This window comes from Delphinapterus leucas, chromosome 16, assembly GCF_059928025.1.
Source record: "Delphinapterus leucas isolate spDelLeu-1000000601 "Yukka" chromosome 16, BTC_Dleu_Yukka2, whole genome shotgun sequence".
Classification (NCBI taxonomy): domain Eukaryota; kingdom Metazoa; phylum Chordata; class Mammalia; order Artiodactyla; family Monodontidae; genus Delphinapterus; species Delphinapterus leucas.
In genome coordinates, this window is record NC_143144.1 from 77,775,147 (window position 1) to 77,802,196 (window position 27,050).

The 27,050-nt window shown below is 49.7% G+C and overlaps 1 protein-coding gene across 2 annotated transcripts in view; it reads left to right on the forward strand.

Moving 5' to 3' along the window:
* Window positions 1-27,050, forward strand: part of LOC111172237 (transforming acidic coiled-coil-containing protein 2) — a 76,889-nt gene that overhangs the window by 36,597 nt on the left and 13,242 nt on the right. The window contains exons 3-12 of one of the 2 annotated variants that reach the window (XM_022568550.3): window positions 1,654-2,965; window positions 4,606-4,641; window positions 6,793-6,853; window positions 7,986-8,187; window positions 14,326-14,387; window positions 15,401-15,516; window positions 16,663-16,834; window positions 18,120-18,260; window positions 25,477-25,620; window positions 26,321-26,397. In XM_022568550.3, the coding sequence (XP_022424258.2) occupies window positions 1,654-2,965; window positions 4,606-4,641; window positions 6,793-6,853; window positions 7,986-8,187; window positions 14,326-14,387; window positions 15,401-15,516; window positions 16,663-16,834; window positions 18,120-18,260; window positions 25,477-25,620; window positions 26,321-26,397 (2,323 nt within the window). Of the gene's footprint in view, window positions 1-1,653; window positions 2,966-4,605; window positions 4,642-6,792; window positions 6,854-7,985; window positions 8,188-14,325; window positions 14,388-15,400; window positions 15,517-16,662; window positions 16,835-18,119; window positions 18,261-19,135; window positions 19,226-25,476; window positions 25,621-26,320; window positions 26,398-27,050 lie in introns of both variants that reach the window. The other variant, XM_022568554.3, reaches the window with a different exon arrangement.

Consider the following 27,050-nt stretch of genomic DNA (forward strand, 5'->3'; position numbering starts at 1 on the left):
TGGAATGAGGGATTAGGGCTGCCAGATTTAGCAAACAAAAATACAGAGCGTCCAATTAAATTAGGATCGCAGACACACAGTGAGTGACTGGGACTTTATACTAAAAAATGTATTCTTTTATCCTAAATGCAAATTTAACTGAACATCCTATATTTTATCTGGCAACCCACGGCAAGGGGTGGGGTGGGTACTGCAGAATATAACTCCTGACAGTGGAATGCTGTCCCAAGTCATATATGTGCCAGCTCTTTTTTTTTTTTTCTTTTTTTGGCCGCTGCACACAGCATGCGGGATTTTAGTCCCCCGACCAGGGATCGAAACTGCGCCCCCTACGGTGGAAGCCCGGAGTGTTAACCACTGGACCGCCGGGGAAGTCCCCGTGCCAGCTCTTGAATTCCTTCTTCTGCAGACCACTTTGCAACATTTTCTCCCCTTTGTCTAGGGACACGTTTTCAGTTTTCTGGCCAATCCTTTTCTGGCATCTTGACTGCCCAGGACAGCTGTGAAGCCAGAAATGCATGCAAGGTGCTGCCTGGTGCAGGCAGAGCCCAGAGGAGCCAAGCCAAGGCCAGGCTGGCCACATCCCAACAGAGCAGTGGGGTCATGAGATGATGGAATATCTCTTGGCCAGCATCTGGAGCACCGCAGCATGTTTTAAAATAAGGATCAGCCTCCTTGGCTGGTACTGGCTGAGGGGGGAGGAGAAACGGGGAAGAAGCTCCAGAAAAATGGAGAGAGGATGGATGAGAGGGAAGGCCAAGAAGAGGAGCATGGCAGGCAGGGTTGGAGGGAGAGATCACGGGGATCCCTGGAGTCGGGACAGGTGGCAGACGGGGCGAGCTCAGTCCTGCTGCAGTTGCCCGGGGGCCTCCAGATGAAGGCTCTGATGAGTCAAGAGCAGGCTGGATGATGATAGCAACTAGTATTTCCCAAAGGCTCACTATGCTTTACTTGCATTATTTCTCTGTCTTCCTTTCCTGCTCCTCTCCTTTACTTTAGCCACACTGGCCTCTGATATTTCTGCAACACACCAGGTGTACGCCTACCCCAGGGCCTTTGCACTTGCTGTTCCCTTTGCCTAGGATGCTTCCCCCCGCAGGTATCCCCCTGGTTCACACCTTTACCTCGTTTCTGATCTTGGCTTCAGTGTTTCCTCCTTGGAGGGCTTTGCCCAGCTGCCTTATTTTAAAATTGCAACACCCCTCCCCTGGCTTTCTTTTTCTCCATAGCACTCGTCACCATCCGACAGTCCATACGTTTTACTTGTTTATTGTTCCTTGACTGTCTTCTCCCTAAAGAATGTAACTTCCAGAAGGGCAAAGATTTCGTTCATTGTTGAATACCCAACGCCCAGAACAGGTGCTTTGTTTGATCAGGCACTTGGTAAACGTATTTTGAATGACAATGATTTGAGCTATTCCTTAAACAGCCCTTATTGCTCCCACTTTACAGATGAGAGAGCTGAGGGTCAGCTTGTACAGACCCTGGAGCCAATGGGTGAGAGCAGGATTTGTACCCAAGCAGCGTGCCTGTCCAGTGGTGGGTGGGTTGACCTGGGGCTCTGGTATTAGAGGGTTGTAGTCTGGCATGGGATGAGAGACTGTCCGAAGTGTCTTGTGTCCTTCAGTGACGGCTTTGTCTCCGTTTCCTCAGGATGTGGCTCTGAGCCGGTCTGTGTCCCCGATGGCCCCCGCAGCAGCTCGGTGGAAGGAAGTCCTTTCCGTCCTCCGACACACTCCTTCTCCTCCGTCTTCGATGAAGACAAGCCGATAGCCAGCAGCGGGACTTACAACTTGGACTTTGACAACATCGAGCTGGTGGATAATTTTCAGACCTTGGAGCCTCGCTCCTCAGACTCTAAGAATCAGGATTGCAAGGTGAGCTCGCGGAGGAAGTCCACGGACTCTGTCCCCATCTCTAAGTCAACGTTATCCCGCTCGCTCAGCCTGCAAGCCAGTGACTTTGATGGTGCTTCTTGCTCAGGCAACCCCGAGGCCGCGGCCCCGGCCCCAGATGCACATAGCACGGGTTCGAGCAGTGCTTCCAGTACCCTTAAGCGAACTAAGAAACCGAGGCCACCTTCCTTAAAAAAGAAACAGACCACTAAGAAACCCCCTGAAACCCCCCCAGTGAAAGAGACACAGCAAGAGCCAGCCGAAGAGAGTCTTGACCCCAGCGAGGAGAATCGAATCGCCGAGACGAAAACGGAATCGGCCAAGACGGAAGGTTCTGGACCAGCCTTATCGGAGGAGACACCCGTAGAACCTGCTGCCGTGCCCAAGGCTGCCTGCCCTCTGGACTCCGAGGGTGCAGAAGGGGCCATCCCCCCAGCTTCTGGGGGTGGCAGAGTGCAGAACTCACCCCCCGCTGGAAGGAAAACATTGTCTCCTGCCACGGCCCCAGAGGTGGTGGAGGTGTCCCCATTGGATACTGGGGGGCAAGAGGACTCCCCAGCCAAAGGCCTCTCAGTGAGGCTGGAGTTTGACTATTCTGAGGACAAGGGTAGTTGGGACACCCAGCAGGAAAACCCCCCTCCCACCAAAAAGACAGGCAAAAAGCCGGTTGCCAAAATGCCCCTAAGGAGGCCAAAGATGAAAAAAACACCCGAAAAACTCGACAACACTCCTGCCTCGCCTACCAGATCCCCTGCTGAGCCCAATGACATCCCTATCGCTAAAGGTACCTACACCTTTGATATTGACAAGTGGGATGACCCCAATTTTAACCCTTTTTCTTCCACCTCAAAAATGCAGGAGTCTCCCAAACTGCCCCAACAGTCATACAACTTTGACCCGGACGCCTGTGAAGAGTCCACTGAGCCCTTTAAGACATGCTCTAAGACCCCCAGCTCACCTTCTAAATCCCCAGCCTCCTTTGAGATCCCAGCCAGTGCCATCGAAGCCAATGGAGTGGACGGGGATGGGCTGAACAAGCCCGCCAAGAAGAAGAAGACGCCCCTCAAGACGTAAGTTCAGGGGTGCAGGTGGTAAGATCGGAGTCGGGGCTGGGCATTGGCTGTGATTGTTGCTCACGTGCCTGGATGACCCGTCCCCCATTTGCTGCAGTGCCACCATGTTTGCGGCAGGATATCTGTTTTCATTCCTCTCTGCACCCACAGTGGTGGCTTTTCCTATCCACATATCCCGTTGGGTCTAGAGTCATTGATCTTTTGCCTCAATTAGTCAGTGGTCTAAAGCTTTACTTGTAGCTGAAGACCTGACTTTCAACTTCAGGAGAGTGTGGGAACCATGGAAAGGGAGCAGCCCAGTGGAGGTCTGGTCAGCCTCCCTGTTGGTGACTTGGCATTTTCTGTTTAACACATGAATTGCTTTTTGGAGTGGCCTCAAAACTAAGAGATTTGCTCTTATATTATTAAAATTTGTAGTGTTTGTTTCTGCCCATTAAGGAGACATTAGCCCAGGAGGCAAACACAGTAGGCTTGGGAAGCCCTTGAGAGAGAGAGAGGTCTGGTCTGGGCCCCTTCCTGTACCCCAGCGAACGTGTAAGAAGCACGCCGGTTTGTCTTCACCCCTGTGTAGTCATCTTCATAGACGAGCGTCCACAGGCCCTGTAGGTCCAGAAAAGGTCAATGGAACCTGAAAGGGAGAAGCAGTCCCCACGGTCCCCAGGAGGCCATTAATAATCAGGTCTGCTATCCAAACACTGGCCAAGTAGACTGAGCATAATACTACGTGTCCATGCCTCTGGAATTCATCCCAAGACCCAGCTCCAACTCGGATGGCTACCGGTCCATCCTCAGGACTTTGGTCCAAGTGTAGGTGGTTTGGTGCTTGGAGCTTTTCTCCACTCATGTAGTATCGTCAATAATTTAACAAGGCCAAGGAGACCGGGCTTCTGGCGGCAACTCAGCAGAACAGACCATGGCTGCTGGCCCCTCCGAGTCCACCTGGCACAAATCGAGATAGATGGTGTCCTGTTTACCTCTCATTCTGGGCTCCCCCAAGCATTTAACATTTGAGAAGAACCCAAGGCTTCCTGAGAAGAAGGTCTCTAAGCAGGCTTTGGCCTTGGATCACCTTACCTCTGTCCGGTGTTGGATAGAGGAAACAGTCCTGGCCAAAAATGGGACTTTTCTTAGATCAGCTGCCAAACCAGGCCCTCCTTAAAGATTCCATAGCATCTTTGTTGGAAGCTTTGTTTTAAGCCTCAAACTGGAGAAATCTGAAATGCCCAAATCACAAAGCTAATCTCTCATTTTGGGGATGAGAGCCAGTTTGCAGCCACTACCTCCTCCTTCCCTGCACATAGCTTGGTTCTCTTCTGTTCTGTCATCAGAGGTAGCTAACCGAGGTTGGGGAAGCTAACCCGTCTCCAGGTCTTACCTCTAGGGCAGATGGCTTGGAATCCTACACTGGGGTGACAAAGCTCTTTGAGCCACCAACATTTTATGGGATAACTGGAACCAAGAGAGGAAGGCGTTCTCTGACAGCCCCTCTCCAGAAAGCGGGGATGTGGCCCACACTTTCAAGCAGAGCAGCGGATGGCTGTTGTAGCCTAACCCATTAATAACCAGTTGTCTGCAGATTTACCTTTTTTGTCAGTTCCTTCTGTCTGTCTCTCTTTTTCTTTGTCTTCTTGTCTTAGGATGGTTGAAGACGTGATGTCTGTATGTTCTCTGTTGTAAGTAAATTAAATGGAATCTGCCTCTTACACCAAATGTGCTTTTTTCTGCCTTTGTTTTTGCTTCCAAGCGCTTTTTATTTCCTTTCCATGGCTGCTCCTTACGTATTTCTGTGGCGGGCCTGGGAATGATGGGGCATGGGGCTTCCCAGTAGCAGAGGTTATTTATCTGTTTCATCGTGATTAGCATAAATGAAACTGCTTGGCTGTGAAAACGTGATTATCCAACATCTGCCTGCTTGTCAGGAATGGAAGTTTTTTTTCCCCTTGCTTATTGGACGTCTTCATCTGAAACCCATACATTTTTTTTTTTTCACTCTCATCCCATTCTTTCATTTGAAATTGGGCGATTGCTTTCAAAGTATCGTGGCTTCACATTAAAATAACCACCCAGTCCAACCGCAGGCAGCAACCGCTACCACTTGTTCTGGCTACACGTGAAGCAGAAATGTTTGAGCTGTTTCAAATTGAGACTGATGGGAGCCCCCTGAAACGCAGGGTCAGCTCAGTGGAGCACACGGCTGTGAGAGCCATCGCCAGGCTGCTCTGGGTCAGCAGGACCGGGCTAGGTATCAGCATGCCATCTGGGGGCCGCCTTGTTGAGGGAGACAGAGCAACCACCGCTGTGCCTGGACTGCTTTGCCTCCCTGGCCAGGAGAGATCTTGTGGGCTGCTCCCGGGGGGCCCAAGGACAGGCACTTTCTCTGCCTCTCCATTATTCCACGAGGAGCTGGCCTGCCAGCCCAGACATCCAGCAGCCCCGGGATAGGGTGGAGTCTCTCAGGCTCTCTTCTGCCCAAGGGATTTCTTTGGTATTTTAGAGCCATTTAGCAACTGTAAAATACACAGTTGTATATTTATATGCATGGACAAATATATGCTTCAAGCTGTGATTGCACTGTTCACATGGCAAATGTCATAAATGCTGTAAATAACCATTTATGGTATTTCTTTCATGACTGAAAGCCATTGTTGGAGCGTTTCATTCCAGAGAACACGAGGAGGAACTTGGTGCCAATTTGCTCTGTCCACCCAGTTAACGTTTAGAGCAGGGGAGGGGAGGGGGGTGGTCTAAGGTGAGGGGGACCCCCGCACAAGCCCTTGCCTTGCTGGGGGCAGGACCAGACCACGGAGGGGCCTGAGACCAGGGGGCAGGGGCCGATCTGCAGGTGGAGAAGCCTCCATTCTGATAGTGGAGATGAACCCCTGACCACCCAGTAGACTTAATGGAGCCATCTGTGCTAAAAGCCCCTTCTGACTCCTCTGGAGTCTGAGCTGATGCTTCCTTTGCCTAGGTCCTCCCCTCTCCTCCCCTCCCCCTCAGCCCCCAGTTATTTATACGAGGGGGAAGAAAAGAGAGACCAGAGTTGTTAGTCGTGGTTAGGAAAGACATTTTTTTAAAAAATTGTTTCATCTCCGAAAAAGAGTTCCGGAGATTGGTTGCCCAACAACGTAAATGTATTTTACGCTACTGAACTGTACACTTAAAAGCGTTGACGGTGGTAAATTTTATGTTATGTGTATTCTACCATAATTTAAAAAAAAAAAAAACGATCTCACCCCTCGCCCTGCCTTTAGTCAGAATCCCCCCCAGAAGTTCAGAGGTGCGGGAATCCATTAAGCTCAGAGTCCCCGCACGTAGGAGGGAATCTGCCAGTTCTCCCTGAAGACCCAGGACTTTCCTTCCTGTTTCTGCACGGCTCCTTCGGTTGTTTGAGTGCTGTGTCGGCTTGGTCTTCTGTGAACTGGATCCTGTTCATTGGTGTCACGAGCTGACATCCCCTCCCCCACCTTAGTTGGTTCAGACATTCCTGGATGGATCCAGATATATTAATCTGCTCACCAGAATCTGCTTTTTGAAATAAGAACATCTGGGTAAATTTAGCTTCTTTTTCTGGGTCAGCTCTCCAAAATGGCATCTTTTCCAAGATTTCCAGCTTGATGACTCTTTCCCTCGGGGGCAATAATAATATCTGTTAAAAAGTCGGAATGGATTGTCGGTGTGGACGTCTTTCGGTTGGTGTTGGAGTGGTGTAGACTGGAGGGTGGTCTGGGTCAGATACTCAGCAGTCAGACGCTCTGGGCCTCAGTCGGCTCTGGAATGTTCTGTGCCTCTGTCTGTTGTGTTTACATTTTCCATTTTGTTTCCAGTGACACATTTAGGGTGAAAAAGTCGCCAAAACGGTCTCCTCTCTCTGATCCACCTTCTCAGGTATAATGTTCCCTTGATACTTGTGATTTTATCCCTCACTCGGGAAGATAAGGCTGATGTGTTTTTATTCCCCATTAGTCAATAGAGTTTTCTTTTCTACTCATCATGCCCCTCTCCTTGCCTCCTACATGGAGGGTCCCTCAGTGTTTGCAAGACATTGTTTTGATCCCTTTCCTTGGGGAAACATCAGAGTATGTCCCAAGAATAGGCAGATGTTCAGGAAAAATGTCAGTTGGATTCTATGGGAGTCGTGCTGGTCCATTTTGGCCAGTTAATCTGTTGAGAACTTAACTTGAATATCAAGTTGCGGAAGACTGTTGAGACAAACGCATATATAGTGAGAAAGAAATGAATATGCGTCAGGAACCCTGGATTATGTAACCAGGGTCAGGATGGGGAGGTAAAGGGCTTTCATCCCCTGCAGAAGTGGCGGCTTGGGCTCTTTCTTCATACGAGTCCCTGTCTCCCTCTTCCTATAGTTCCTCTACCAAATATACGCCATTTCTTCTACCCTGTTTACAGACCAAGAAGGGTATCCTGAAGTATGTGCCAGGCCATTCAAGGTCATAAAACAAGCAAAGCCCTGGCCAGCCAACCCTGGGCAGGGCGAGGCTGCAGAGAGGCGCCCAGCCCCACGAGAGGGGTCTTGGGTCCAATGCCACCTCTGCTGTAACATTTCTGGGCTCCCACCCTGCCCTGCTCAGCTGCACACCCTCTGTGGAGATGGAGATGAGACCCCCCGCTCTCTACCTCCCGTGTCAGGCGTGAGGATTGTCAGGCAATGTTGATGATGTTGATGTACAAGCCTGAAGCACTGTGTGGGCGTAACACTATAGTTGCCTTCATAAACGTGCCCGTAGTAAAAGTTTCCTTATTTTTCTCAAAGTGAATGGGCAGAAGTATCTCAAATAACCAAGACACAAAATCCTGATTCTTTTAAAACCCACGGTCATCACCCCTTTGAAACAAACCATCAGAAAAAGAAATTCATAGCAGAAAGACTTTGTGTCCTTGGGACTATTTTGAGCAGAGGAATTTGACAGGGACCGGTCCTGGTGAGGGGGGGCCCAGACCCCTGTGGGTGGGCGCGGAGGCTGGACGAGAGAAGAGACAGCTTCCCTTCTCCTGGTAGGACCCCACCCCCGTGGCCACGCCGGAAACGCCGCCCGTCATCTCCGCGGTGGTCCACGCAACCGACGAGGAGAAGCTGGCGGTCACCAACCAGAAGTGGACGTGCATGACCGTGGACCTGGAGGCTGACAAACAGGACTATCCACAGCCCTCGGACCTGTCCACCTTCGTCAACGAGACCAAATTCAATTCGCCCACGGAGGGTAAGCAACTCGGTGGCCGGCTGGACCGCCACTCTGCCTTGGAGACCACTGCCCCTAGGGAGCAAAAGGCCAGGAAAGGAACTTCTAAGCCAGGTAACCCTGCTGTTGGCTGCCATCCCCCGGTGCACCCCGAGCTCAGGCTGCCTTTTGAAACAGCCTGAGGCTTGAAATCAGCTGAATGGTGACCCCGGGGCACCTGCTGAGAGCCTGCAAAGAGCTCTCTAACTCTGGGTCCTGAGCTCACCTGAGCTTCGCACCTTCTTGGCTGTATGGCTTACATCCCTTGAGGATTTTGAGTCAAATGCTCAGGGTACGTCAGCCTGCCTGTGGGGTCTCTTAGCCCACTGTTCATCGGCCCCACGGGACGTCCCACAGTGTGACCGACACCTGCTCAAGCCCCAAACCAGAGGTTCCCCCCAGGCTTGCCAACAAGAGGACTGAGTCCTTCTGAATAGGCCCCAAGCAAGTCACTTATCTCATTTGTATCTTCCTTCCCCTTACGTATACCCACTTTCAGCTTTCTGCCTGATTCTTCGGCTTGAAAAATTCATGTATCTTAAGTCAGCAACTAGAACCTTCCTGCGAGGGATTAGTCCATTTCCAGGTGTGACGGTACCCTGCATCCCTAGTCCTCCTGGGGCCTTTCCTCCACCCACCACCATGTGGGGCTTGTGAGCCTAGTACTGGGCCGTCATCCCAGCACTGTGGGCTGTTGTGATGGTTCTAAGTTTCCCTTTCCAAGATCTTGATTTCTAGCAATTTTTAAAAACTGAGTAGAATTCAACATGAGGACAGTCATACAGGGAAACCTTATCTCTGCTTCTTTGCTGCTAAGAAGAAACCATGATCTCCATCAGACAGCCTCCTGCCCCCGCCTGGGCAGGGCAGGATAGTAACCGAGGTAACTTTTAATTGTAAGTAGGAATGCTTCTTCTGGAGGTTCTTGTATGATCAGGCTTCTTGGCGGCTTGCTTTGTGCCCATGAGGTCTCTGAATGGTACCAGTGAGATCCATTTCAAGTTTTGGGGGGATTTTGGGTGCTTATCTTATTGTAATGCCTTTCTCTAGTTTGATGATGAAAAGACAATCCAAATTACGAATATTTGGACTTTCGGGCATTGTATTTTCTGCATAATGGAGCCTTTGGTTGGTTGTCTGGTTGGCCCTCTGGCTAGGGGTTTGGGAGGCTTAAGAGTCACCATCTCACTCCAACCTGACCCCAGGGGCCCAGGCCTGGCCTCAGCTTTCTTCAGTCCTCCTTTGCCTCTATGCACACACCCCCGGGCCATGACTGTACCGGATGGAACCACTTTCCCCCAGGGACGCCCCTGCTCAGCTCCCCTGCAGTGGCTGCTGCAGGATGCCCCCTGCTTCCCTGTCTCCCAGGCTTGTCCTGCACTTTCCCAGCCTTTCCCTGGACATGGCCCCTCTGCCGTCTGCTATCAGTGCTTGGTCTGAACTCGCTCTGAGGTTACATAACGCGGTAAGGATGATGCGGGTGCATCTCTTGCTTCCCTACTAGACTGTGTGTTTCTTAAAGACAGGAAGCCCATCTGAGCCAGCTTTGTTTTCCTTACAGCACCATGAACATCGTAAGGGCTAAAGACAGCTTTGTGAGGAAAAGAAAATAGAAGGCTAGGCAGGTGGACAGCTTAGTGGCCACAGTTTGATCTTTGCATCAGTCAGCACCTGTGTGAGGGAGACGGGGCGGGGGAGGAGGGGAGGGCGTGTTGACAGCCCAGAAGCAGCAGGGGGTGACTGAAGACTAGCAGGGGCCTGGCCAGTTTGTAGCAACTGTGGTTTCCTGCTGGCTCACCTCTCTTGAGGCTTAATAAGAAACTTTTAAATGTCATAGAAACCAACCTGAGCTCGCCATTATAGATAGGAATCAAAAGGTGTGTGTTTTGGGCTGTGTGTGTGTGGTTGTACCATCAGGAGCCAAATAAATACATGCTTTTTTTTTTTTTTGGCCACGCCACATGGCTTGCGGGATCTTAGTTCCCTGACCAGGGATTGAACCTGGGTCCACGGCGGTGAAAGCGGGGAGTCCTAACCACTGGACCGCCAGGGAATTCCCTACATGCATTATTTTCATAATACCTTTCAAGCTAATAGGTGCCTCATTCAGTGGCAACATCTATTTCTTCATCTTTAACTTAGAACTAAAGCAGCCCACTCACTAGCTTAGTGGCATATTTGAGAATTGTTTGTTTTCTGCAAAAGTTCCACAAATAGGGAAATCTGTAAGTTTGGAACAAAACTCTAGTAAACCTGCCTCCTTAGAAAATGACTGTGGGGCTTCCCTGGTGGCACAAGGTTAAGAATCCGCCTGCCAATGCAGGGGACACGGGTTCGAGCCCTGGTCCGGGAAGATCCCACACGCCACAGAGCAGCTAAGCCCGTGAGCCACAACTCCTGAGCCTGCGCTCTAGAGCCTGCGAGCCATAACTCCTGAGCCCGTGTGCCACAACTACTGAAGCCCGCACCCCTAGAGCCCATGCTCCGCAACAAGAGAAGACACTGCAATGAGAAGCCCATGCACCGCAACAAAGAGTAGACCCCGCTCGCCGCAACTAGAGAAAAGCTCACGTGCAGCAACGAAGACCCAATGCAGCCATAAATGAATGAATGAAAGAAAAAGAAAAAGAAAATGTGAATATGTGGGAAGTCCTGACCATAGTTATAGCTGGTGGGCGATGGGAAATCCATTGTCTGTGTGAATTCAGAACAGCCTCAGTTTCAAGAGGTGTGGCCTGCATTCACCTCTCTAATGTACCTGGTTCCCACCAGCAACTGGATGTAGAAACTGGATGCAGAGCCCTGTTCTCGGATTGTCCTCCTGTTACTGAGCCACGTCCGGCCATACCAGACACGAACCTGGTTGGGGTGCAGACGTACTCCCCAGAAAGAGCCTGCCCAGTGCTGCAGCCGCGATTGAGGCTTTCTTACACTGAAGTCATAAATCACAGGACAATGAAATGTTGGGTTAGAAATAATATTTGCCACTTGGACACGTATTCACTGCAATATGAATTCTCCAAGTAACAGTAATAAGGAGGAGCTGTTGGGCTTCCCTGGTGGCGCAGTGGTTGAGAGTCCGCCTGCCGATGCAGGGGACACGGGTTCATGCCCTGGTCTGGGAAGATCCCACATGCCGCGGAGCGGCTGGGCCCGTGAGCCATGGCCGCTGAGCCTGCGCGTCCGGAGCCTGTGCTCCGCAACAAAGGCAGAGCTGTCATTGGTGGAGTAGCCCTGCTGCGCCTTTTCATACGTGATTTCATTTCACCCTCCCAGCTCTAGATGGTAGATTTCTGCACTTCCTCACGTAAGAGCAGGGGAGCAGAGGCTTTGAGCTGTTAAGATTTGCTGAGTGTTGAGGGGCTAGTTCTCGTAGGACCAGGTCTGCCTGACTCGAAGGGCCTCTTCTTTTCCGCCATGCTCTTTACGTGAGCGTCATACAGACTTCCTTTCGTTCAGTGTAGAATGAGGATGTTGAGCTGATCGGTGCTTCCCTACCTGGGTTCACAAGAGATTCAAGTTGTCTTAATATTTCAGAAAACCTGTGGAGCTGGGTTAGAAAGATGCCCAGCTAGTTTAAAACCGCATGCTTGGGGGCTGTAATCATATCAGCTCACTGTGGTGACACTGATACTCTCTCATTGATTTAAACCTCAGATTGGCAAAATTATAAACATTTTTCTGTGAGTGCTTGCTTAGCAAATGCCCTTTTCTGGAGCAATCTATTGAAACATGGTGCTGTGAGAGAAAACCTCGTGCCTGTGATCCCCAGAGATGGAAAGTTTAGGAACCACTGGACGACAGAGCCTCCGAAACCTCCTAGCTCTGGTCTGAGACCCTGAGGGAGTATTTGCTTTAGATTCGAAGGTCTGGATGGCCATTGCTGGTCACCCTGTCTCCCTCTACACACAGCTGCACCAGCACCTCCTCTTGCATACGATAGAGAAGGGGTGTCCTTCTCAGGAGCCTAACCTGGTCTTCAGTGGTGGGCACCATTGTTGTCACACTACAGGCATGTAGAAGGGCCACCCAAGGAAGTTGGAGCAGTGTCCTTGTCCCCTTCCAAAAGGCTCGTCTCCTCTCATCACTTATGTTAAAAGTTTCAGAAGTATTAGCAAAGAGCAGTAACAGACCTGGTCACAGTCCCTTACCTTTGCGTGACCAGCTGTGGGGCTTTTCATCTTACATCAAATCATTTTACCCTGCAAGATGTATGCACCTTGAGCTCCGTTTATGGATAAGTCGATGGGCCTAGAGAAGTCAGGGAGCTGGCTTCCCTGATCCTGGCAGTGGCAATCAGGACTCGGTTGCATCCTTCCGGCTTCTACCCAGGCTCCTTCGGTCCCCCAGCGAAGCTCCAGCCATGAGAGTCAGATGGAAACACAGGTCCCTTGCCTTCAGAACGACAGGACCCATTAAAAATAACTTCGGGGGAATTCCCTGGCGGTCCAGTGGTTAGGACTCCTCGCTTTCACTGCAGTGGGCCCGGGTTCGATCCCTGGCTGGGGAACTAAGATCCCGCAAGCCGCACGGTGCAGCCAAAAAACCAAAATAAAACAAAACTTCTGGCCTCTTCAGCTCGAAGCAGCACATGCTTTAGCGAGCGGCCTCTTCTCTCATTTGTAAAGATGTTGAGCCATTTGGTATAACTGGCGTTACCCTTCTTGGCCTGCCTGCTGCGTGTGGCGTAGTTGAAAAATGGGGCTAAAATTGGTCGTGGCTCCCTTCTCCAAGCCTACCCTCTAAGGCTTAGAATTTAAGGCAGGTGAATGGGATTTTGAAAACCAAGTTCAGTAAGATGTTTTCTCAAAAGGTCTGAGACCCTCTTGGCAGGTAGGAAAGAAGGCAGATGAATGAGCTCAGTGACCTCAAATTCCCCCAGATCTGCTGCCCGGAAACGAGCTCAGATTCCAGGTGGGACACTGAGGAGAGGCTGGTAACCGGAGCCGGCACTGACGCGGAGCCCCCGGGCCTGGAAAATCTCCATGGTGGCCTCAGCTTATTCAGTGCATCCCAGGTGCTCTGTGGCATTGTGGGGTGTGCGGGGGTGTGGTTTCTGTGAAATAATTTAGGGTTAAATCATGCCTTGGCAATAGTAGTAATACCTTGGAGGAGGAAGCAGCTGGTTCACTATTATCTTTTCCATTTAGACGGTCTTTAGTAGAGCAATAAAATGATAGTTCTGGGGTCCTGCACCCAGAAAGTGACAGGTCTAGAAGAGGGCCTAGAAATCACTTTGTCCTTCACTGTCCCCTGCCTTTGAAAGATAGTAAGTCTTAGTAAACGAGTGCTTCTTCGTCTTCAGTTGAGGCAGACCCTAGGGACAGATTCACACGACGGTTACAGACACTCTGAGTTCCTGCCCAGCATATGGTTTGGCTTAGTCTCCATTCTTCTCAAGTGATGCACAAGTCAGGGCCTTAAGGACGCACGAGGTCCTTCTGGTTGTTAATCCAGAAAACTGTCTCCATTCCTGTGATCAGGTATCCAGTGAGAGTATCTGGAGTTTTCTTTGCACCCTGAAGTCTCCGGTCAATTTGAAATAGGTCATCTTTCCATCAGATTGGACTTTAATAGTCTTTGCAGCTGAACATTTGATTTGGACCGGCCCTGTTGGCACTGGAAAAATTTTGGGAAGCATTCTAGACAACTCACAAAGCTTCTCTTACAGCAGCACTGTTCTTCCCTTGCTTCCGACAACTGGATGGGCAACTGTGGGTCCAGTTCCAAAATGTCACCAGGACTTGGGAAGGTTCCGTGTATCGCACGTGAGACTTGCAGAGAAAAGCAGCACCCACAGTGTACACACTGTCTGATCTGAAAACTCTGTGCAAAATGCTCAGATCTTTCCCCAGTCAAATCTGTGCTTGGTCATGACATTTAATTCTCTTGGAACTCTCTCAGGCTCCCAAATGGCGGAAGCCCCTTTACGGTAAGGGGTTTACCAGTTGTCTGAAAATAGCTGAGCCGAGCCTCCCCTTTTGACCATATCAGAAATCTCAGTCAGTGGACATTCTCAGAAAGCTTAAAGCCTTGTTCCGGACCCCACCTGCCCAGCCCCAAACTCTTCACTCCCCCTCCCCGCTCTGGCACTCACCTCTCCTTCTGTTTCTTTTGCAGAGTTGGATTACAGAAACTCCTATGAAATCGAATATATGGAGAAAATTGGTTCCTCCTTACCTGTAAGTTCTTCTGCCTTCAGCCAGCAGGGAACTTGCTCTCCCACCCTGTCAGATTGGTGAACTGGGGCTGGGGGAGTTGAGGTTTGTCTCAATCCACTTCAGATGCCATTTTCAGTGAGAAAAATGATAGGATGCTGTTAGGCTCCCTGCAGAATTACTTCCTAGACTGAGAAGGAACTCGTCAAGAGATTTCTTTTAAAACAGGTGGAGGGAGTGGTTTGGTGGTGTCTAAGGTGTACCGTTATCTGGTTTCTTCAGATTAATTGCTTCCTAGAACTGAAAATTGTCCCTTTGGGCAGTAAGCCTTTCCCCCATCTCTTTTCGTTTTGAGTTGTCATGATGGGCACCTGTCTTCCCTGGCTTATTAACATGTGCTGCTGCTGGGGCACTTGGTCCTGGACATGACCTCTTGTGCTGCTGTCGTCCAGAGATGCCCCCAGAGGTGTGGAGATGCCCAGGAGGAGGGCTTGTGCGACACTCAGCAGCCCGGACACGTTGCTCTTATCTATCTTTCTTTGCATCATTCATAGATGGGGTGTTGCTGCTTCTAAACCACATCTGCTGTAAGTCAGTGAACCTTGATGGTGGCGCTCATCACAATGGGGCATCATGTCCGTCTCCACCATTCAACTGTGGGCCACGCCCGGATGGGGGTCTCGCCTACCCCTCTGTTTATCCTCGGTGGCCAGCATGGTTGCCCATCCAGAGAGGATGGCCCCTAAATGCCGATGGGCTGAGCAGCATGTAGCACACCAACACCATTGCAGTCCCCCCTGGAAATGTTCCCAACTGCAGGCGGTCCCACTTTCTTCCTACACTTTCCTCTTCCCTCCGGTCCTCCTCTCCTGTCTCTTAGCCAGCGCTGCTTTCTCCTCTCTTCCGGGTGGCTGGAGAGAAATGAAGGCTTCTCCCTGATGAGTTATCTGTCCCCATTGAAGAGCGCTCTGGTTTTCGTCTCTGTAGCGTGTTTAGGCCACTGCATCCGAGCTGACGTGTCACTTTGATCCCTGCAGCAGGACGACGACGCCCCGAAGAAGCAGGCCTTGTACCTTATGTTTGACACTTCTCAGGAGAGCCCGGTCAAGTCTCCCCCCGTCCGGATGTCGGAGTCCCCGACGCCGTGTTCAGGGTACGACTTCCATGTTGAGAGAGTTACACCCCGGGGCGGAGGTCCCAGGCCTCTGAGTACCTGTCCTGCTCCCCTGACCCCCATTCATTTGCACACACTCAGGCAGCCCACAATCCCATCTCCCTGTGTCCACACGGGCACAGATGCAGTGGGTTTGTCATGGGCTGCCCTTTGGACTAAGGTAGCACCCTTTAACTGCTGAGAGCGTGAGCCCCTCCCATCACCTGCCGGTGCATGCCGCTTTATTGTGTAATTTGTCCCGTGGGGAGGCAGGACGCCTCAGCATTCAGTGCCCGAATCCCACTCCCAACCCCTACTGGTTGTATGACCTGATGCGAGTTACTTGACCCTCCTGGGCTGCAGTTTCCTCACGTGTAAAGTGAGAGTAATAATAAATTTGATCCTGTAGGGATTTTTTGAAGATGAATTGAGGTGCCACTTGGGATAGGGGTAGGGGTACCTGTTCAAATAGCCAAAAGGAGGAGTAAACTGAGATGCTGTAAGGAAAGCACTTGTCGCAGGGCCTGGCACAAATGAAGTTCTGATAAACGTTTATTGTTCATATGGATGTGAATGTAAGCATTTGTCAGGCTCCTGTTCTGAGCTGTGTGGTGCTGGATTGGGTGGGGGGGGTATCATGCTAACATTGGGACCTTCCTGTGCTCTCCTACCTGCTGCTTTCACTGAGTAGGGGTGAACGCTCTTGCTGTGACTTCCCATACCTACTCCGGAATCTGCTCAGGGTGGTGGGAATGAGGTGATGATGTTATTGTAACAGCAGTAATGGCGCCTTATGACTGGTGCTTTAGGTGCAGGCAGCATCTCACTCGATCTTCACAGTTACAGTACCTAATCCCTCCCGCCAAGGTGCACAGCCAAGGGGTTGGCAGTCTGCTAACTCCAGAGCTCGTACCCTTAGCCAATGGCATCTGTGCTTCTGGCTGTCCGTTGTCAGCAGGCTCTTACGTGGGGCTGGACCACCCTCTATGCAGCCAACGGACCCCTTGGTCACCTAAGACCTGCCCGTTTTCCTCAGGGAATATAACCTTGGAAGTCTAGGATCGCTTGCTGTGTTAGTTGGGTCATCCTGGCTAATTTCAGTGGGATTTCCAGTGCAACCTCTAAAGATGCGCTTTGCTTCCTTAGCTCAAGTTTTGAGGAGACTGAAGCCCTCGTGAACGCCGGGGCAAAGATCCAGCATCCCGTTGCACGAGGGCTGGCCCCCAGCCAGGAGCCACACTTGCAGGTGCCAGAGAAATCCTCCCAGAAAGAGCTGGAGGCCATGGCCTTGGGCACCACATCAGAAGTGATCGAAATTGTAAGTGGGGTTGGAGGGGCCCGAGATCACTGCGGGTGAGCCCTGGGTCAGCTGGGTTCTATGACCACTTGGGCCAGGCCTTCAGAGCAACACTCCCCTGGGACCTGATGTGGGTCCCTATCCCCCTATCCCGCCAGAGAAGCCAGCCTAGGAGACCCCACCCCATAATGATGAGAGAAGGTCTCTCCGTCCTCACCAGTGTGGTTTTGCGGTTCTCACCTAAGTGCTTTACTGGCCTTCAGGGTTATTCATTTTCCACTTCTAGCCCCTTCGGGCTGGACTGTTGGTTTTTGAGCTGCCATCAGTCTGTACCCTGCTTCTCTGTCCTCTTTGGCAGAGGGCAGAGTATGGTAGATCAGGAAACACTCTCCTTTCGAGGAACAGTTGGTTCTCCTGGGCTTTGGTGATGGGAAGTCCCTCCTGTCTATAGACCAGGACTTATACCTCTTCCCTCCCAACCCCTGTGGGACCTGCAGAGCGAATAGACCTGAGCTGAAGGCCTCACCCATGCGCCCCACACGTCTAAAATTGATCACCCTCCTGGCCAATTCTATTTTTCTTTTTTTACTTCCCCCTAGCAATCCCCAAGAGGGTATGAGGCCATTGACTTGGCGTGTTGCTTTATTGCTCCAGATTAGTAGACATTCATTTATCTCACGCATCAAGTATTTATTTAGCACCTACTGTATGTCTGGCAGGTGGATACTGGGAAAATAATAGTGAGCAAAAAGAGAGTCCAGACGGGACCTAGGCTGTCTCTCAAATAGATACTATGAAGGACTCATGCGTGATTCAACTTCTGCAACCTTTGCCTTCTGATTTTGAAGTCTTTCTGATCTACCAGTTTGAGGTCATCTTTCCATTATTTAGAAAATGACCTTTACCAAACCTTCCTTTGGATGTTTACAATGGAAAGTATGTTCTTGATGACTTACATTTAGAAACCCCATCACCTACCTTGTCTCCTACCCACTGAGGTTTTCAAGTAAATAAGTAAAGGGTAGCTTTCCTCCTAGCAACTGGTTATGGAGTGAGGGTGACATGGGGGTGGAGAGGGCACCTAAGGCTGTGCTTTTGGGGAGCGGGTTGGGCCTGCCGATCTCACGATGCCCATGATCAGCATGTGGGAATTAGTCCAGATGAAAAGGGAAGTATTGGCACCTAACTGATACTCTCTTCAGCCTTAAGGCAGAGATGTCCAGCCAATAGATGGGTGGTCCTTGCTTGGAACCGATATCACTCTGCTCTCCTCTATTTTTCCTCTGTGTCCTCTGCCGGCCTTCAGACAGCTCCTGAGGGCTCCTTTGCCTCTGCTGATGCCCTCCTCAGCAGGCTAGCTCATCCAGCCTCTCTCTGTGGTGCGCTTGACTATCTGGAACCCGACTTAGCAGAAAAGAACCCCCCAGTATTTGCTCAGAAACTTCAGGTTTGTAGCCCACGTGTGACCTTTGGGGAGTTTGTCAAAACCTCAGTAGAGAATGAACCTCCGAACTCCAAATGCAATGAGGCAGGATTTAATGGAGCATTGCTGAGAATGTTCCAGATGGAATAGCTTCCCCTCAAAGACAGATATATGTGGTGTTCTTTACCCAGGACGCCAGAGTGCTATAAATCGTGCCATTACATGTGGAACAAACCATTTGTATTTCAATTTGGAAAATGGACCGAAGCAGTCATTTTTTAGAAGTTTTGATAGCCCCAAAAGCAGTTTCTCTGATTTATTCATGGAACCAAGGGTATTAGCTCACCATGGAGCCAGGCTGTTTATGTATACAAGGTTATCTCAGACCCCTGTTGAGATAACATCTGGACTCAGGTCTTGTATCTGGCACCAAAACAATTGTCTACAGTCTGTGCTTTAAATTTGACAGCTCAATTTGATACCCTCTAGACTGGGATGTTCAGAGCAAAAACTTAAGAGAGATTGTTAATAGTCATTTGAGATATGCAAATCCGCTTGTGGAAATTGTTGGCTGACTTGACAGGAAATGAACAAAAGGAGAGAAATTGAAAGAACAGTGCACTAAAAATTCTGATCCCATTTTAAAAATTATTTCGTATTTGCGTAATACTTCCCGCCAGACATCCCAAATGGTGATTTAAAAAAAAAAAAGGAAATGAGACACTTATTTCATGATCTGCTGAGGTGTTAATTGTGAAAGAAAGCCAGCGCGTATGTTTCCCCGAGTACCTGTCATGACACATTCACGTGGCACATTCGTTTCTTGGATGTGGAAAACATTTCCGTCCTGTCTCGATGCATTTCCCCTGCGGTCTGCTCATTTCCCACCCCTCCGGCAGGAGGAGTTAGAGTTTGCCATCATGCGGATAGAAGCCCTGAAGCTGGCCAGGCAGATCACCCTGGCTTCCCGTAGCCGCCAGGACACCAAGGTACCGGTTTGCTGCTGCCGTGTGCTGCCTCTTGAGAATGTTGTGTGGTCCAGAAGCTTCTTTGCTAACCATGGCCAGGCAGGTGTTCGACAAAGTATGATTTTCCAAAAAGCTAAAAGTGTAATTTGTGCATAAGTACACACTGAACACACCAGCAGGATGGTAAAGCTTGTTGAATGGAGGAAAATACGAGAAACCGATGTCCAGTCAGTGGGGTAAGGAGGCTGGAATAAGATTGCAAAGTTAGATACAAAACAGGTTAATACTAGTTAAACAGGACAGATAATTCATAACCTTTGAGGTTCTTTTTTCTTCCTATAGAAATCATTTGCTTCGCTACTAATAAAAAATAATTTGCACCTTTTCTATTTTCTACAAGTTAACATCTAATCTTACTGAGACCGGATCCCAGTCAATAGTGAATAGGTGAAAACGAGACCTTCCTGAGATGTCAGATGACCCTTAGGCCAGGGTCAAGAGGATTACAGAAAAGCAGTCTCTTTCTGCACCGGGAGAGCGTAAATATTTCAGGTTTTGTAGGCGTCTATTTGATCTCTGTAACAACTAACTCAGCTCTGGCACCAAGCTCTGCTAAAGCAGCACCGGACCACACGTGGATGAATGGGTGTGGCGGGCTCCGGGAAGACCCTTTTTACAGAAAAGGGCAACGGGCCACTTGAGCCATCGCCGTAATTGGCCAGCCCTTCTCTAGAGCAGAGTGTGATATTGACAAGACCTGCAGAAATTGTTTTGCTGGCTTCCAAGTTTGGAGTCATTTTTCTTAACAACTGGAACGTGTCGCTGATGACACGCACGATGGAGCGTGGTCCAGGGAGGTTCAGCCCACCCCCAGGGCTGACGGGTGCGCCTGGCCTCTGAGGATCCGCCTCATTCCCTCTCCCACACCCCACCCCCAGTTGGCAGCCCGGTGAACCTGGGCTGTGAGACCAGGACTGGGCCCCAGTGTGCCCTGTGGCCCTGAACCAGTTGGTGAGCCTCTCTGAGCCTCAGTTTTTCCATCTGTGACAAGAGGCTAATAGCAGCGAGTTTGCACGTTGCTGTGAGGACAGTAAGTGCCGTGCAGAGAGCCTAGCACACAGTAGGCATACGATCAATGAAAGCTGCTGGGAGGTGACCTTCACTTGTGCCTCTTGTTACCTGATGAGACTCTCCCAACATCTCTCTTCAGACAGCGGGTCCAGGTCCCATTTTACAGATGTGGAAAACGGAGCCTGGGAAGCTGGGAGAGTTGCCTGTACATCTGGGAGCCTGGGAGCTTGTTGCCTGTACATCTCAAGTAACAGCTTACTTGGCAGAGGGGCCCGTGCTCTCTCCCGTCACTTGTCCTTGGGACAGGATCAGGAGTTCACCTGCTGGCCCTGCCCTGTGGGTCCCCCACATGTGGTTTCCCTGGAACCAAATGGGGACCCCTTTCCAGAGACATCTCTCAGTGAGAGAAGAAGGTCATCCCATGGGTGTCCAGACTGGGGACATCAGGTGTTTACAGGAATGTAAACACCAGTTGCTGATGTCTTTGTTCTTGTGGCCAACCCATACACTTGGGTTTAATTTCCGTAAAAATGAGATTTTTAGAATGCATTAAGCAGTAAGGATTTTTTCCCTGTTAGATTTATTTCTTGATGTCCTTGGGTAGTGGCTTAAACACAGAATGAATTGCTTGACGTTTGGTCACTATAAATACAGTTTATTCCTGTCCAGAAGTCTGAGGCAGAATTGAGCATGTTCTCAGTGGTTCCAGTTGAGTATAAAGTGTTCAGGACTGCCTGATACCCGTGCCTACTTCTCAGAGACGGCCAGCAGTTGACTTCCCGTCAGTTTAAGCCTGTTCTCAGACCATGTGTCCCGATTTTGATTGAGAAAATACTGTCACCTGAGTCTACTGAGTGTGGTTTGGAGAGACAGCCCCCCGCTCCCTCCTTATGTATTCCAGAAGGGCGTGTTAAAAGAATTATTCCATAGGGGTAGAAGTGTCTTGGAGTATGAGGAACATTTTTCTCTACCATAGGAACTTGTACCACTTTTGTAAGAAGTATATTAATCTAGTGACGCTGGCCCATGGAAAATAGATGTTCTTTTCTGTAGCTCACCAGACCTAGGGTGGTCCATTTACCTGAACCCAATTAGGTTTCTGTGGGTTTCTTGCTGGTGAGATGCTTGATTGCCCCTTAGCGCATTGGAAACTGCTGATATATAGAAAGAGAAGACAGCAGCTGTGTATCCAATTTGTTCTTTTTTCTGCTCATATGTCTCAGCTGCAGGTGACCTAGCCCAGTGTTTCTGGCAGCATGCTCTTAAACTGTTGCTAACACAAAATGAAATCACTTGGAATGAAAAAAACTCATACTGAGGGGATGAAAAACGTCATGAAATATGATGGGGGTGATTTCTGGTCACTCCTGTGAGCAGCTTCACTCGACGTTTCCCTTCAGACTGAGGGCCAGCAAAGCCAGCCTTCCAGGCACTGCTGTGCGGTTTCCTGTCTCATTAGAAAATGTTAGAAACGAGGGAAACTCCACAGGGGCTGGGGTGTCAGACCCCTTACTGTTTTCTTTCCACACACTTCTGGTGGAACTGAATTCGGTTGTGTCCTCCTGCGGGGGATCTGACCAGGTCACTGGCTGTGAGGTGCAGCAGCCCTGGATTCACCACTAAACCAGGGTGGATAGAACGTAAGCGTTCCATCTGTATGGCTTTCCAAGGGCTGCAGGGCACAGGGATGGATTTAATTTGTGTGTATAACAGATACTGGGTATGGTCCAGTATCTGGCCTTGTGGGATTAGGGGGGACCCTATATAAAGAAGGAAGGATGTGTCTGGGTAACATAGGAACAAGGATCATACAAATGGCAAGCTTTGGGACCGGAGGAGGTCCTAGAAACAGCTCCCCTGGGAGGGAAAGGGTATTAATCTTCAGTATGTGATTCCTCCAGGAGTCCTGGCCCATAAAGGAAGATGCCTGGGTTGTCGCAGTATCAGTGGGAGAAGGAATCAGGTCTGGGGCAACTGTATGATTGGTGAACGGCCTGATAGCATAGCTGCCTTTTCTCCTTCTGTGTCCGGAAACCACCCACCCCGGCCATTTAACCAGGTGATACCCGAAACCCGCAAGAACAGTCTGAAGGGCAGTGACAAAGGGCTGGCACGTGGGTTTCAGCTTATTTGCCAGTTTCAAGAATTTGTGGTTTTCGTCTGCAGCCTGTGTTGAGGTCTGAGGCCATGTCTTGACCCAGTGGGAAGGAGAGGCCGGTTGGTACTGGTGGCGCCTCCTGTGGGGAGTGGAGTAAGGGCACGTATCAAGTGCCTTCGTTTTGTTTGCCATCCTGAACTTGAGACCCGCCCCTTGTCAGATTTGGATGGGGCGGCACCGGGGTGAGGCTGCTCTCTGCCCCACCTGGCGCCACGTGGCCCCATCACCCCCCAAGCACCCAGCCTGTATCCACGCTCCATGAGCTTGGTCCATGACCTGATCTCGGCTTTTGGGCCCTACCCCTGCGCCTTCTCACTGCTTCCCACCTGGTTTCCGGGGACCAAAGCGATCCTGCTTTGGTCCAAGACATGGCAGCTTCCCCTGAGCCTGGCAACAGCGGGTTGGACACCAGGAGGATTGTGAGCCTGGCTGAGCGACAAGACCCCCAGCCCCTGGCTGCAAGGCCAGAAGGACCCCAGGCATGAGGTCTGCAGGCCTGATCCAGGCGACAGTGCCCCAGGGGTCCCCGCAGGGACCAAGATTTGAGGGAGTGGATTGAGAGGTTGGACGTTGGTCCCGTGCAGTCTGAGTCGTGGCCACTTCACATCTTAATTTGTGATTCTGGTGGCTTTTTGGTTCCTCTAAAGTCGCAAGTGGGAGGTTATGTGGGAGAAACAAAGCTTAATCTAAGTCTGATCTTAAAATATCATCAAGAGACAAACCTATTAATTTCAGTTAAAAACAGTTCTTGGTTGTAAGAGAAAACCAGGGTGTGTACCTTGAATTGCATTAACCTGCAGATACTCCGGTAGTAATTCAAATGGATTCTTAAGTCATCATGTTTCTTTATTGAAAACACCAGGTGGCCAGGATGACCGGTGGTAGTGAATTACTGTATCTGGTAGTAACCATTTGCATTTCCTTAGAAAGCTCCTTATTTTGTTTATTTTTCACCCCCTTCCTTGTTTTACAAAGGACATTAGGCAGCTTAAAGATCATTAATTCCTGCACTGGTCATATTTTGTTTCTGCCCAGTATGATAAAGTTAGTTTTAATTCATTTTCTCTTGCACTTTAGAGAGCTGGTTTATTTTGGGTCAGAATTGAATCTCATTCTGGGAAACGATTTGGCCAAATCTTATTTAGATCCTCAATTTTTTCATCATCAGAGGGACCAGGATGAGTTGGACGGTATCTAAGGTTCTTTCCATTTTGAAATGTTATTCTGATTTTTTTCAAAGAATACATTATTTTACTTAACTGTGACAGGAACAGGTTTTTTAAAAATCCTCTTCAGAATTTTGTGTGTTTGAACTTTCTCGATAAATGTAAATACTGAGTCTTGGTGTCTAGGTATAATTTTCTATTTACTTCCTGAGAAGTTTCCCATTTGACAAGTAGAACCTTGAAAACATCTCAGACATCAGAGATTAATGCCTACGTGGGAGAGGCTCTGCCCTGTGGTCTGGAGAACCTCTTCAGAGAGGTCAGCCTGCCTGCTCCTGAGGGCTTTAAACTTGTGTTCTGCTCAAATGTCCTGTCACCGAAGATCCTGGCATCCCACTTGACAGGTGGGCGTGTCCCTGGGTCTGGTACTCCCTTCTGACCAGCAGTGGTCATTCTGGGTCCCATGTGAGAGTTAGCCCAGATACTCAAGGCCAGGCAGGGGTAGTGACACCCACGCAGCAGACGCTCGCTTCCAGGACAGCCTAAACCACTTAGTTCATCGTGCATGTGTACAACTAACTGGTCCTAACTCGGTGACCTCCAGTCCTATCCATTAAGCTTCCACCTGCATTTTCTAAGCTGTCACAAGTTCATTGCCTCTGAGGCCACAGTAGGGTAGCCATGCCTGTTCCCGAGATTGAGGAGAGAAATTCTGCCCAAGCACCTTCGGGTCACCCCCTTCCCAGTTACCATTGGTTCTTTCATCTCCTCTGCTTCCATCTACAAGATAAGTCCTCACCGATCCTTTCCCACATCTCTCTCTCACTTCTACACTGTGGTGTTCTGTTCACGGCTCCATCTCTTCTCATAAATTTCCCAAAGAAAAAGCAGTGGCCCTCCGCCCATTACACCCCCATTGCTTCACGTCCAGGTGGACTCTAGTAACCAGGGTGGAGGTTTGCCTTGGCAACCACGACGGGCCAGGAGGTTAATGAATAGGACTGAGAGTGTGATTGGCTTGACATTTCTTTTGCAGTAGAACTAGATTGACAACCCCGCTGCACTGGTTGACGGCGCTCCTAATGCTGCGTTTCGGGTGTGTTGGAAATGGCTGAGCATTTGTGCAAAGGGAGGAAGAGTCAGCACAGACCTCTCCTCCCTCCCAGGAGGCTTGTGACTGTCCAGTGTCAGTCGTGGGGGCAGGGAATCACACCACTCATCGAGGGGCTTATCGGCACAGGTGGATGTCGTCAGTGATCCAGTTTTCAATTTTCCCGCTGATGCTGTAACTCCAACGTACCGCTTACCTTTTGGCACCCAGAAACTAGCTCGTTGAAGGTGATGTTGGTTGAGAGCCATGGTAGGCCTTAAGCTTTGTGTGAATTATATCCTTTCAAACAGAGCTAACCAATGTCCCCTACGTTGAAATGTGGACAAGTCTTACAAAAATGATCAGATCGGTGGTTACTCAAAACTGGGAAAACATAGAGTAGAATTCAACATTGTTCACCGTCAGGCTTTTATTTTGGAAGTGGAACCTGCTGGAAGATGGCCTTGGTTCTTATGCGCTGTGCCTAAATGCCTCTGCGGCTCATAAATGGCAGTGATAAACGGGCACCAGACGTGCTTGACTCCAGGGCCTGGGAGCTGGGGAGGCGTCCGCCATTAGACCCTTTGTCAGCCGGTGCAGGTGCAGAATGATAGATTTCCGTAGATTGTATCCGGCATTTCCCCATTCATTAGTCTTAGCATTTTCTCATACTTTTGGTGTTCTTTGTTTCAAAACCATACAACTGACCCGTTCATGAGAGGATGAATGCAATTCTCTTTGTCATAAGATTAATGTTAACTTTTTAAAATTAAAAACCATTCCACAGAGAGAAGCTGCTCACCCAACAGACGTCACCATCTCCAAAACAGCCTTGTATTCCCGCATCGGGACGGCCGAGGTAGAGAAACCCACAGGCCTTCTGTTCCAGCAGCCTGACCTGGACTCCGCCCTCCAGATTGCCAGGGCAGAGGTACTGTGGCGTGTGTGTGGCTCAGAGAAGGCAAGGCCAGCTCTGGGTGCCCTGGGAAAAGCTCCGGGTTCTGCCATTTGTAAATAAATGTATGTACCCATGTCCCACAAAGCCAGCATCTCTGGACACAGACTTTCTTCTCTGACCACTGCAGGCAGAGACAGGCGGCAAACCGTGGGTTTTGATCTTGGACACTATTGGGTTTTTTGGGGTTTTTTGTTTTTTGGTTTTTTTTTTGTGGTACGCGGGCCCTCACTGTTGTGGCCTCTCCTGTTGCGGAGCACAGGCTCCGGACGCACAGGCTCAGCAGCCATGGCTCACGGACCTAGCTGCTCCGCGGCACGTGGGATCTTCCCGGACCGGGGCACAAACCCGTGTCCCCTGCGTCGTCAGGCGGACTCTCAACCACTGCGCCACCAGGGAAGCCTGACACTATTGTTTAATGAGCTTTTAGGGCCTCGTTCGAGTTATAACAAAAAAGCACATGCCTTTTAGTTGCTCTCTGTGGACATTGTGAAAGTCTCACGTTTGGCTTATTTCTATCTCATGCTCGAGGAAATTCTCTAAATACAATTATTTGGTGTAGCAGGTTTTAATTCCATATTTATTTAGTGTTTCCTTGTCTTGGTGTATGAATTGCTCAGATCTGAATTGACTCAGCTGGGACTAACCTCCTTCCTCTTCTTCTCCCTGATACTAGATCATAACCAAGGAGAGAGAGGTCTCGGACTGGAAAGATAAATATGAAGAAAGCAGGCGGGAAGTGATGGAAATGAGGTCAGTTGTGATGCTCGGGCTTCCTGGTACCGGGGGGATGCTTACCTGTGGTTTGATAACAGCTGGAGCTGGTATGGCCCACGAACAGTGTCCTCTATAGAAGTTACCCGTTATTCCACAAGGTTTGTATTTTCACAGTATTCTTAGTGTATTACTATTATTAAAATACCACGAGTCACATAATGCAATCAAATAAATATATGTACAAGGAGAAACACATCTGCTTCCCACTCAGCCTCTGGTTCCACACCCTTCAGGGACCTACTATGCACCATTTCTGGTGTATCCTTCCCAGAATTTTCCATTTCTGATCCCAAATGTGTTAAGGTATCTATGTAGCCTCCATTTTTCTTCAGAAGTGGAGTGTAGAGATGTACATTACCCTACACTCTTCTTTAACTTAGCGTAACTTGGACAGATTTTTTATACATCTTGACCTTATTGTTCAACAGGTGCTTGACAGTCCTTTTAAGGGTCTCACATAATTAATTTCACCAGTCTCAATTGATAAACATTGAGGGTGTCTCCCAAATGTCGCCTGAGTGATTTATTTTCATTTGCTGCCTATTGTCCTAGAAGTATGACAGCTACCACGCGGTAAGTACCTGCCGTGTGCCAAGCACTGTGCTTTTGGCTGGAGACACACAGCCTGT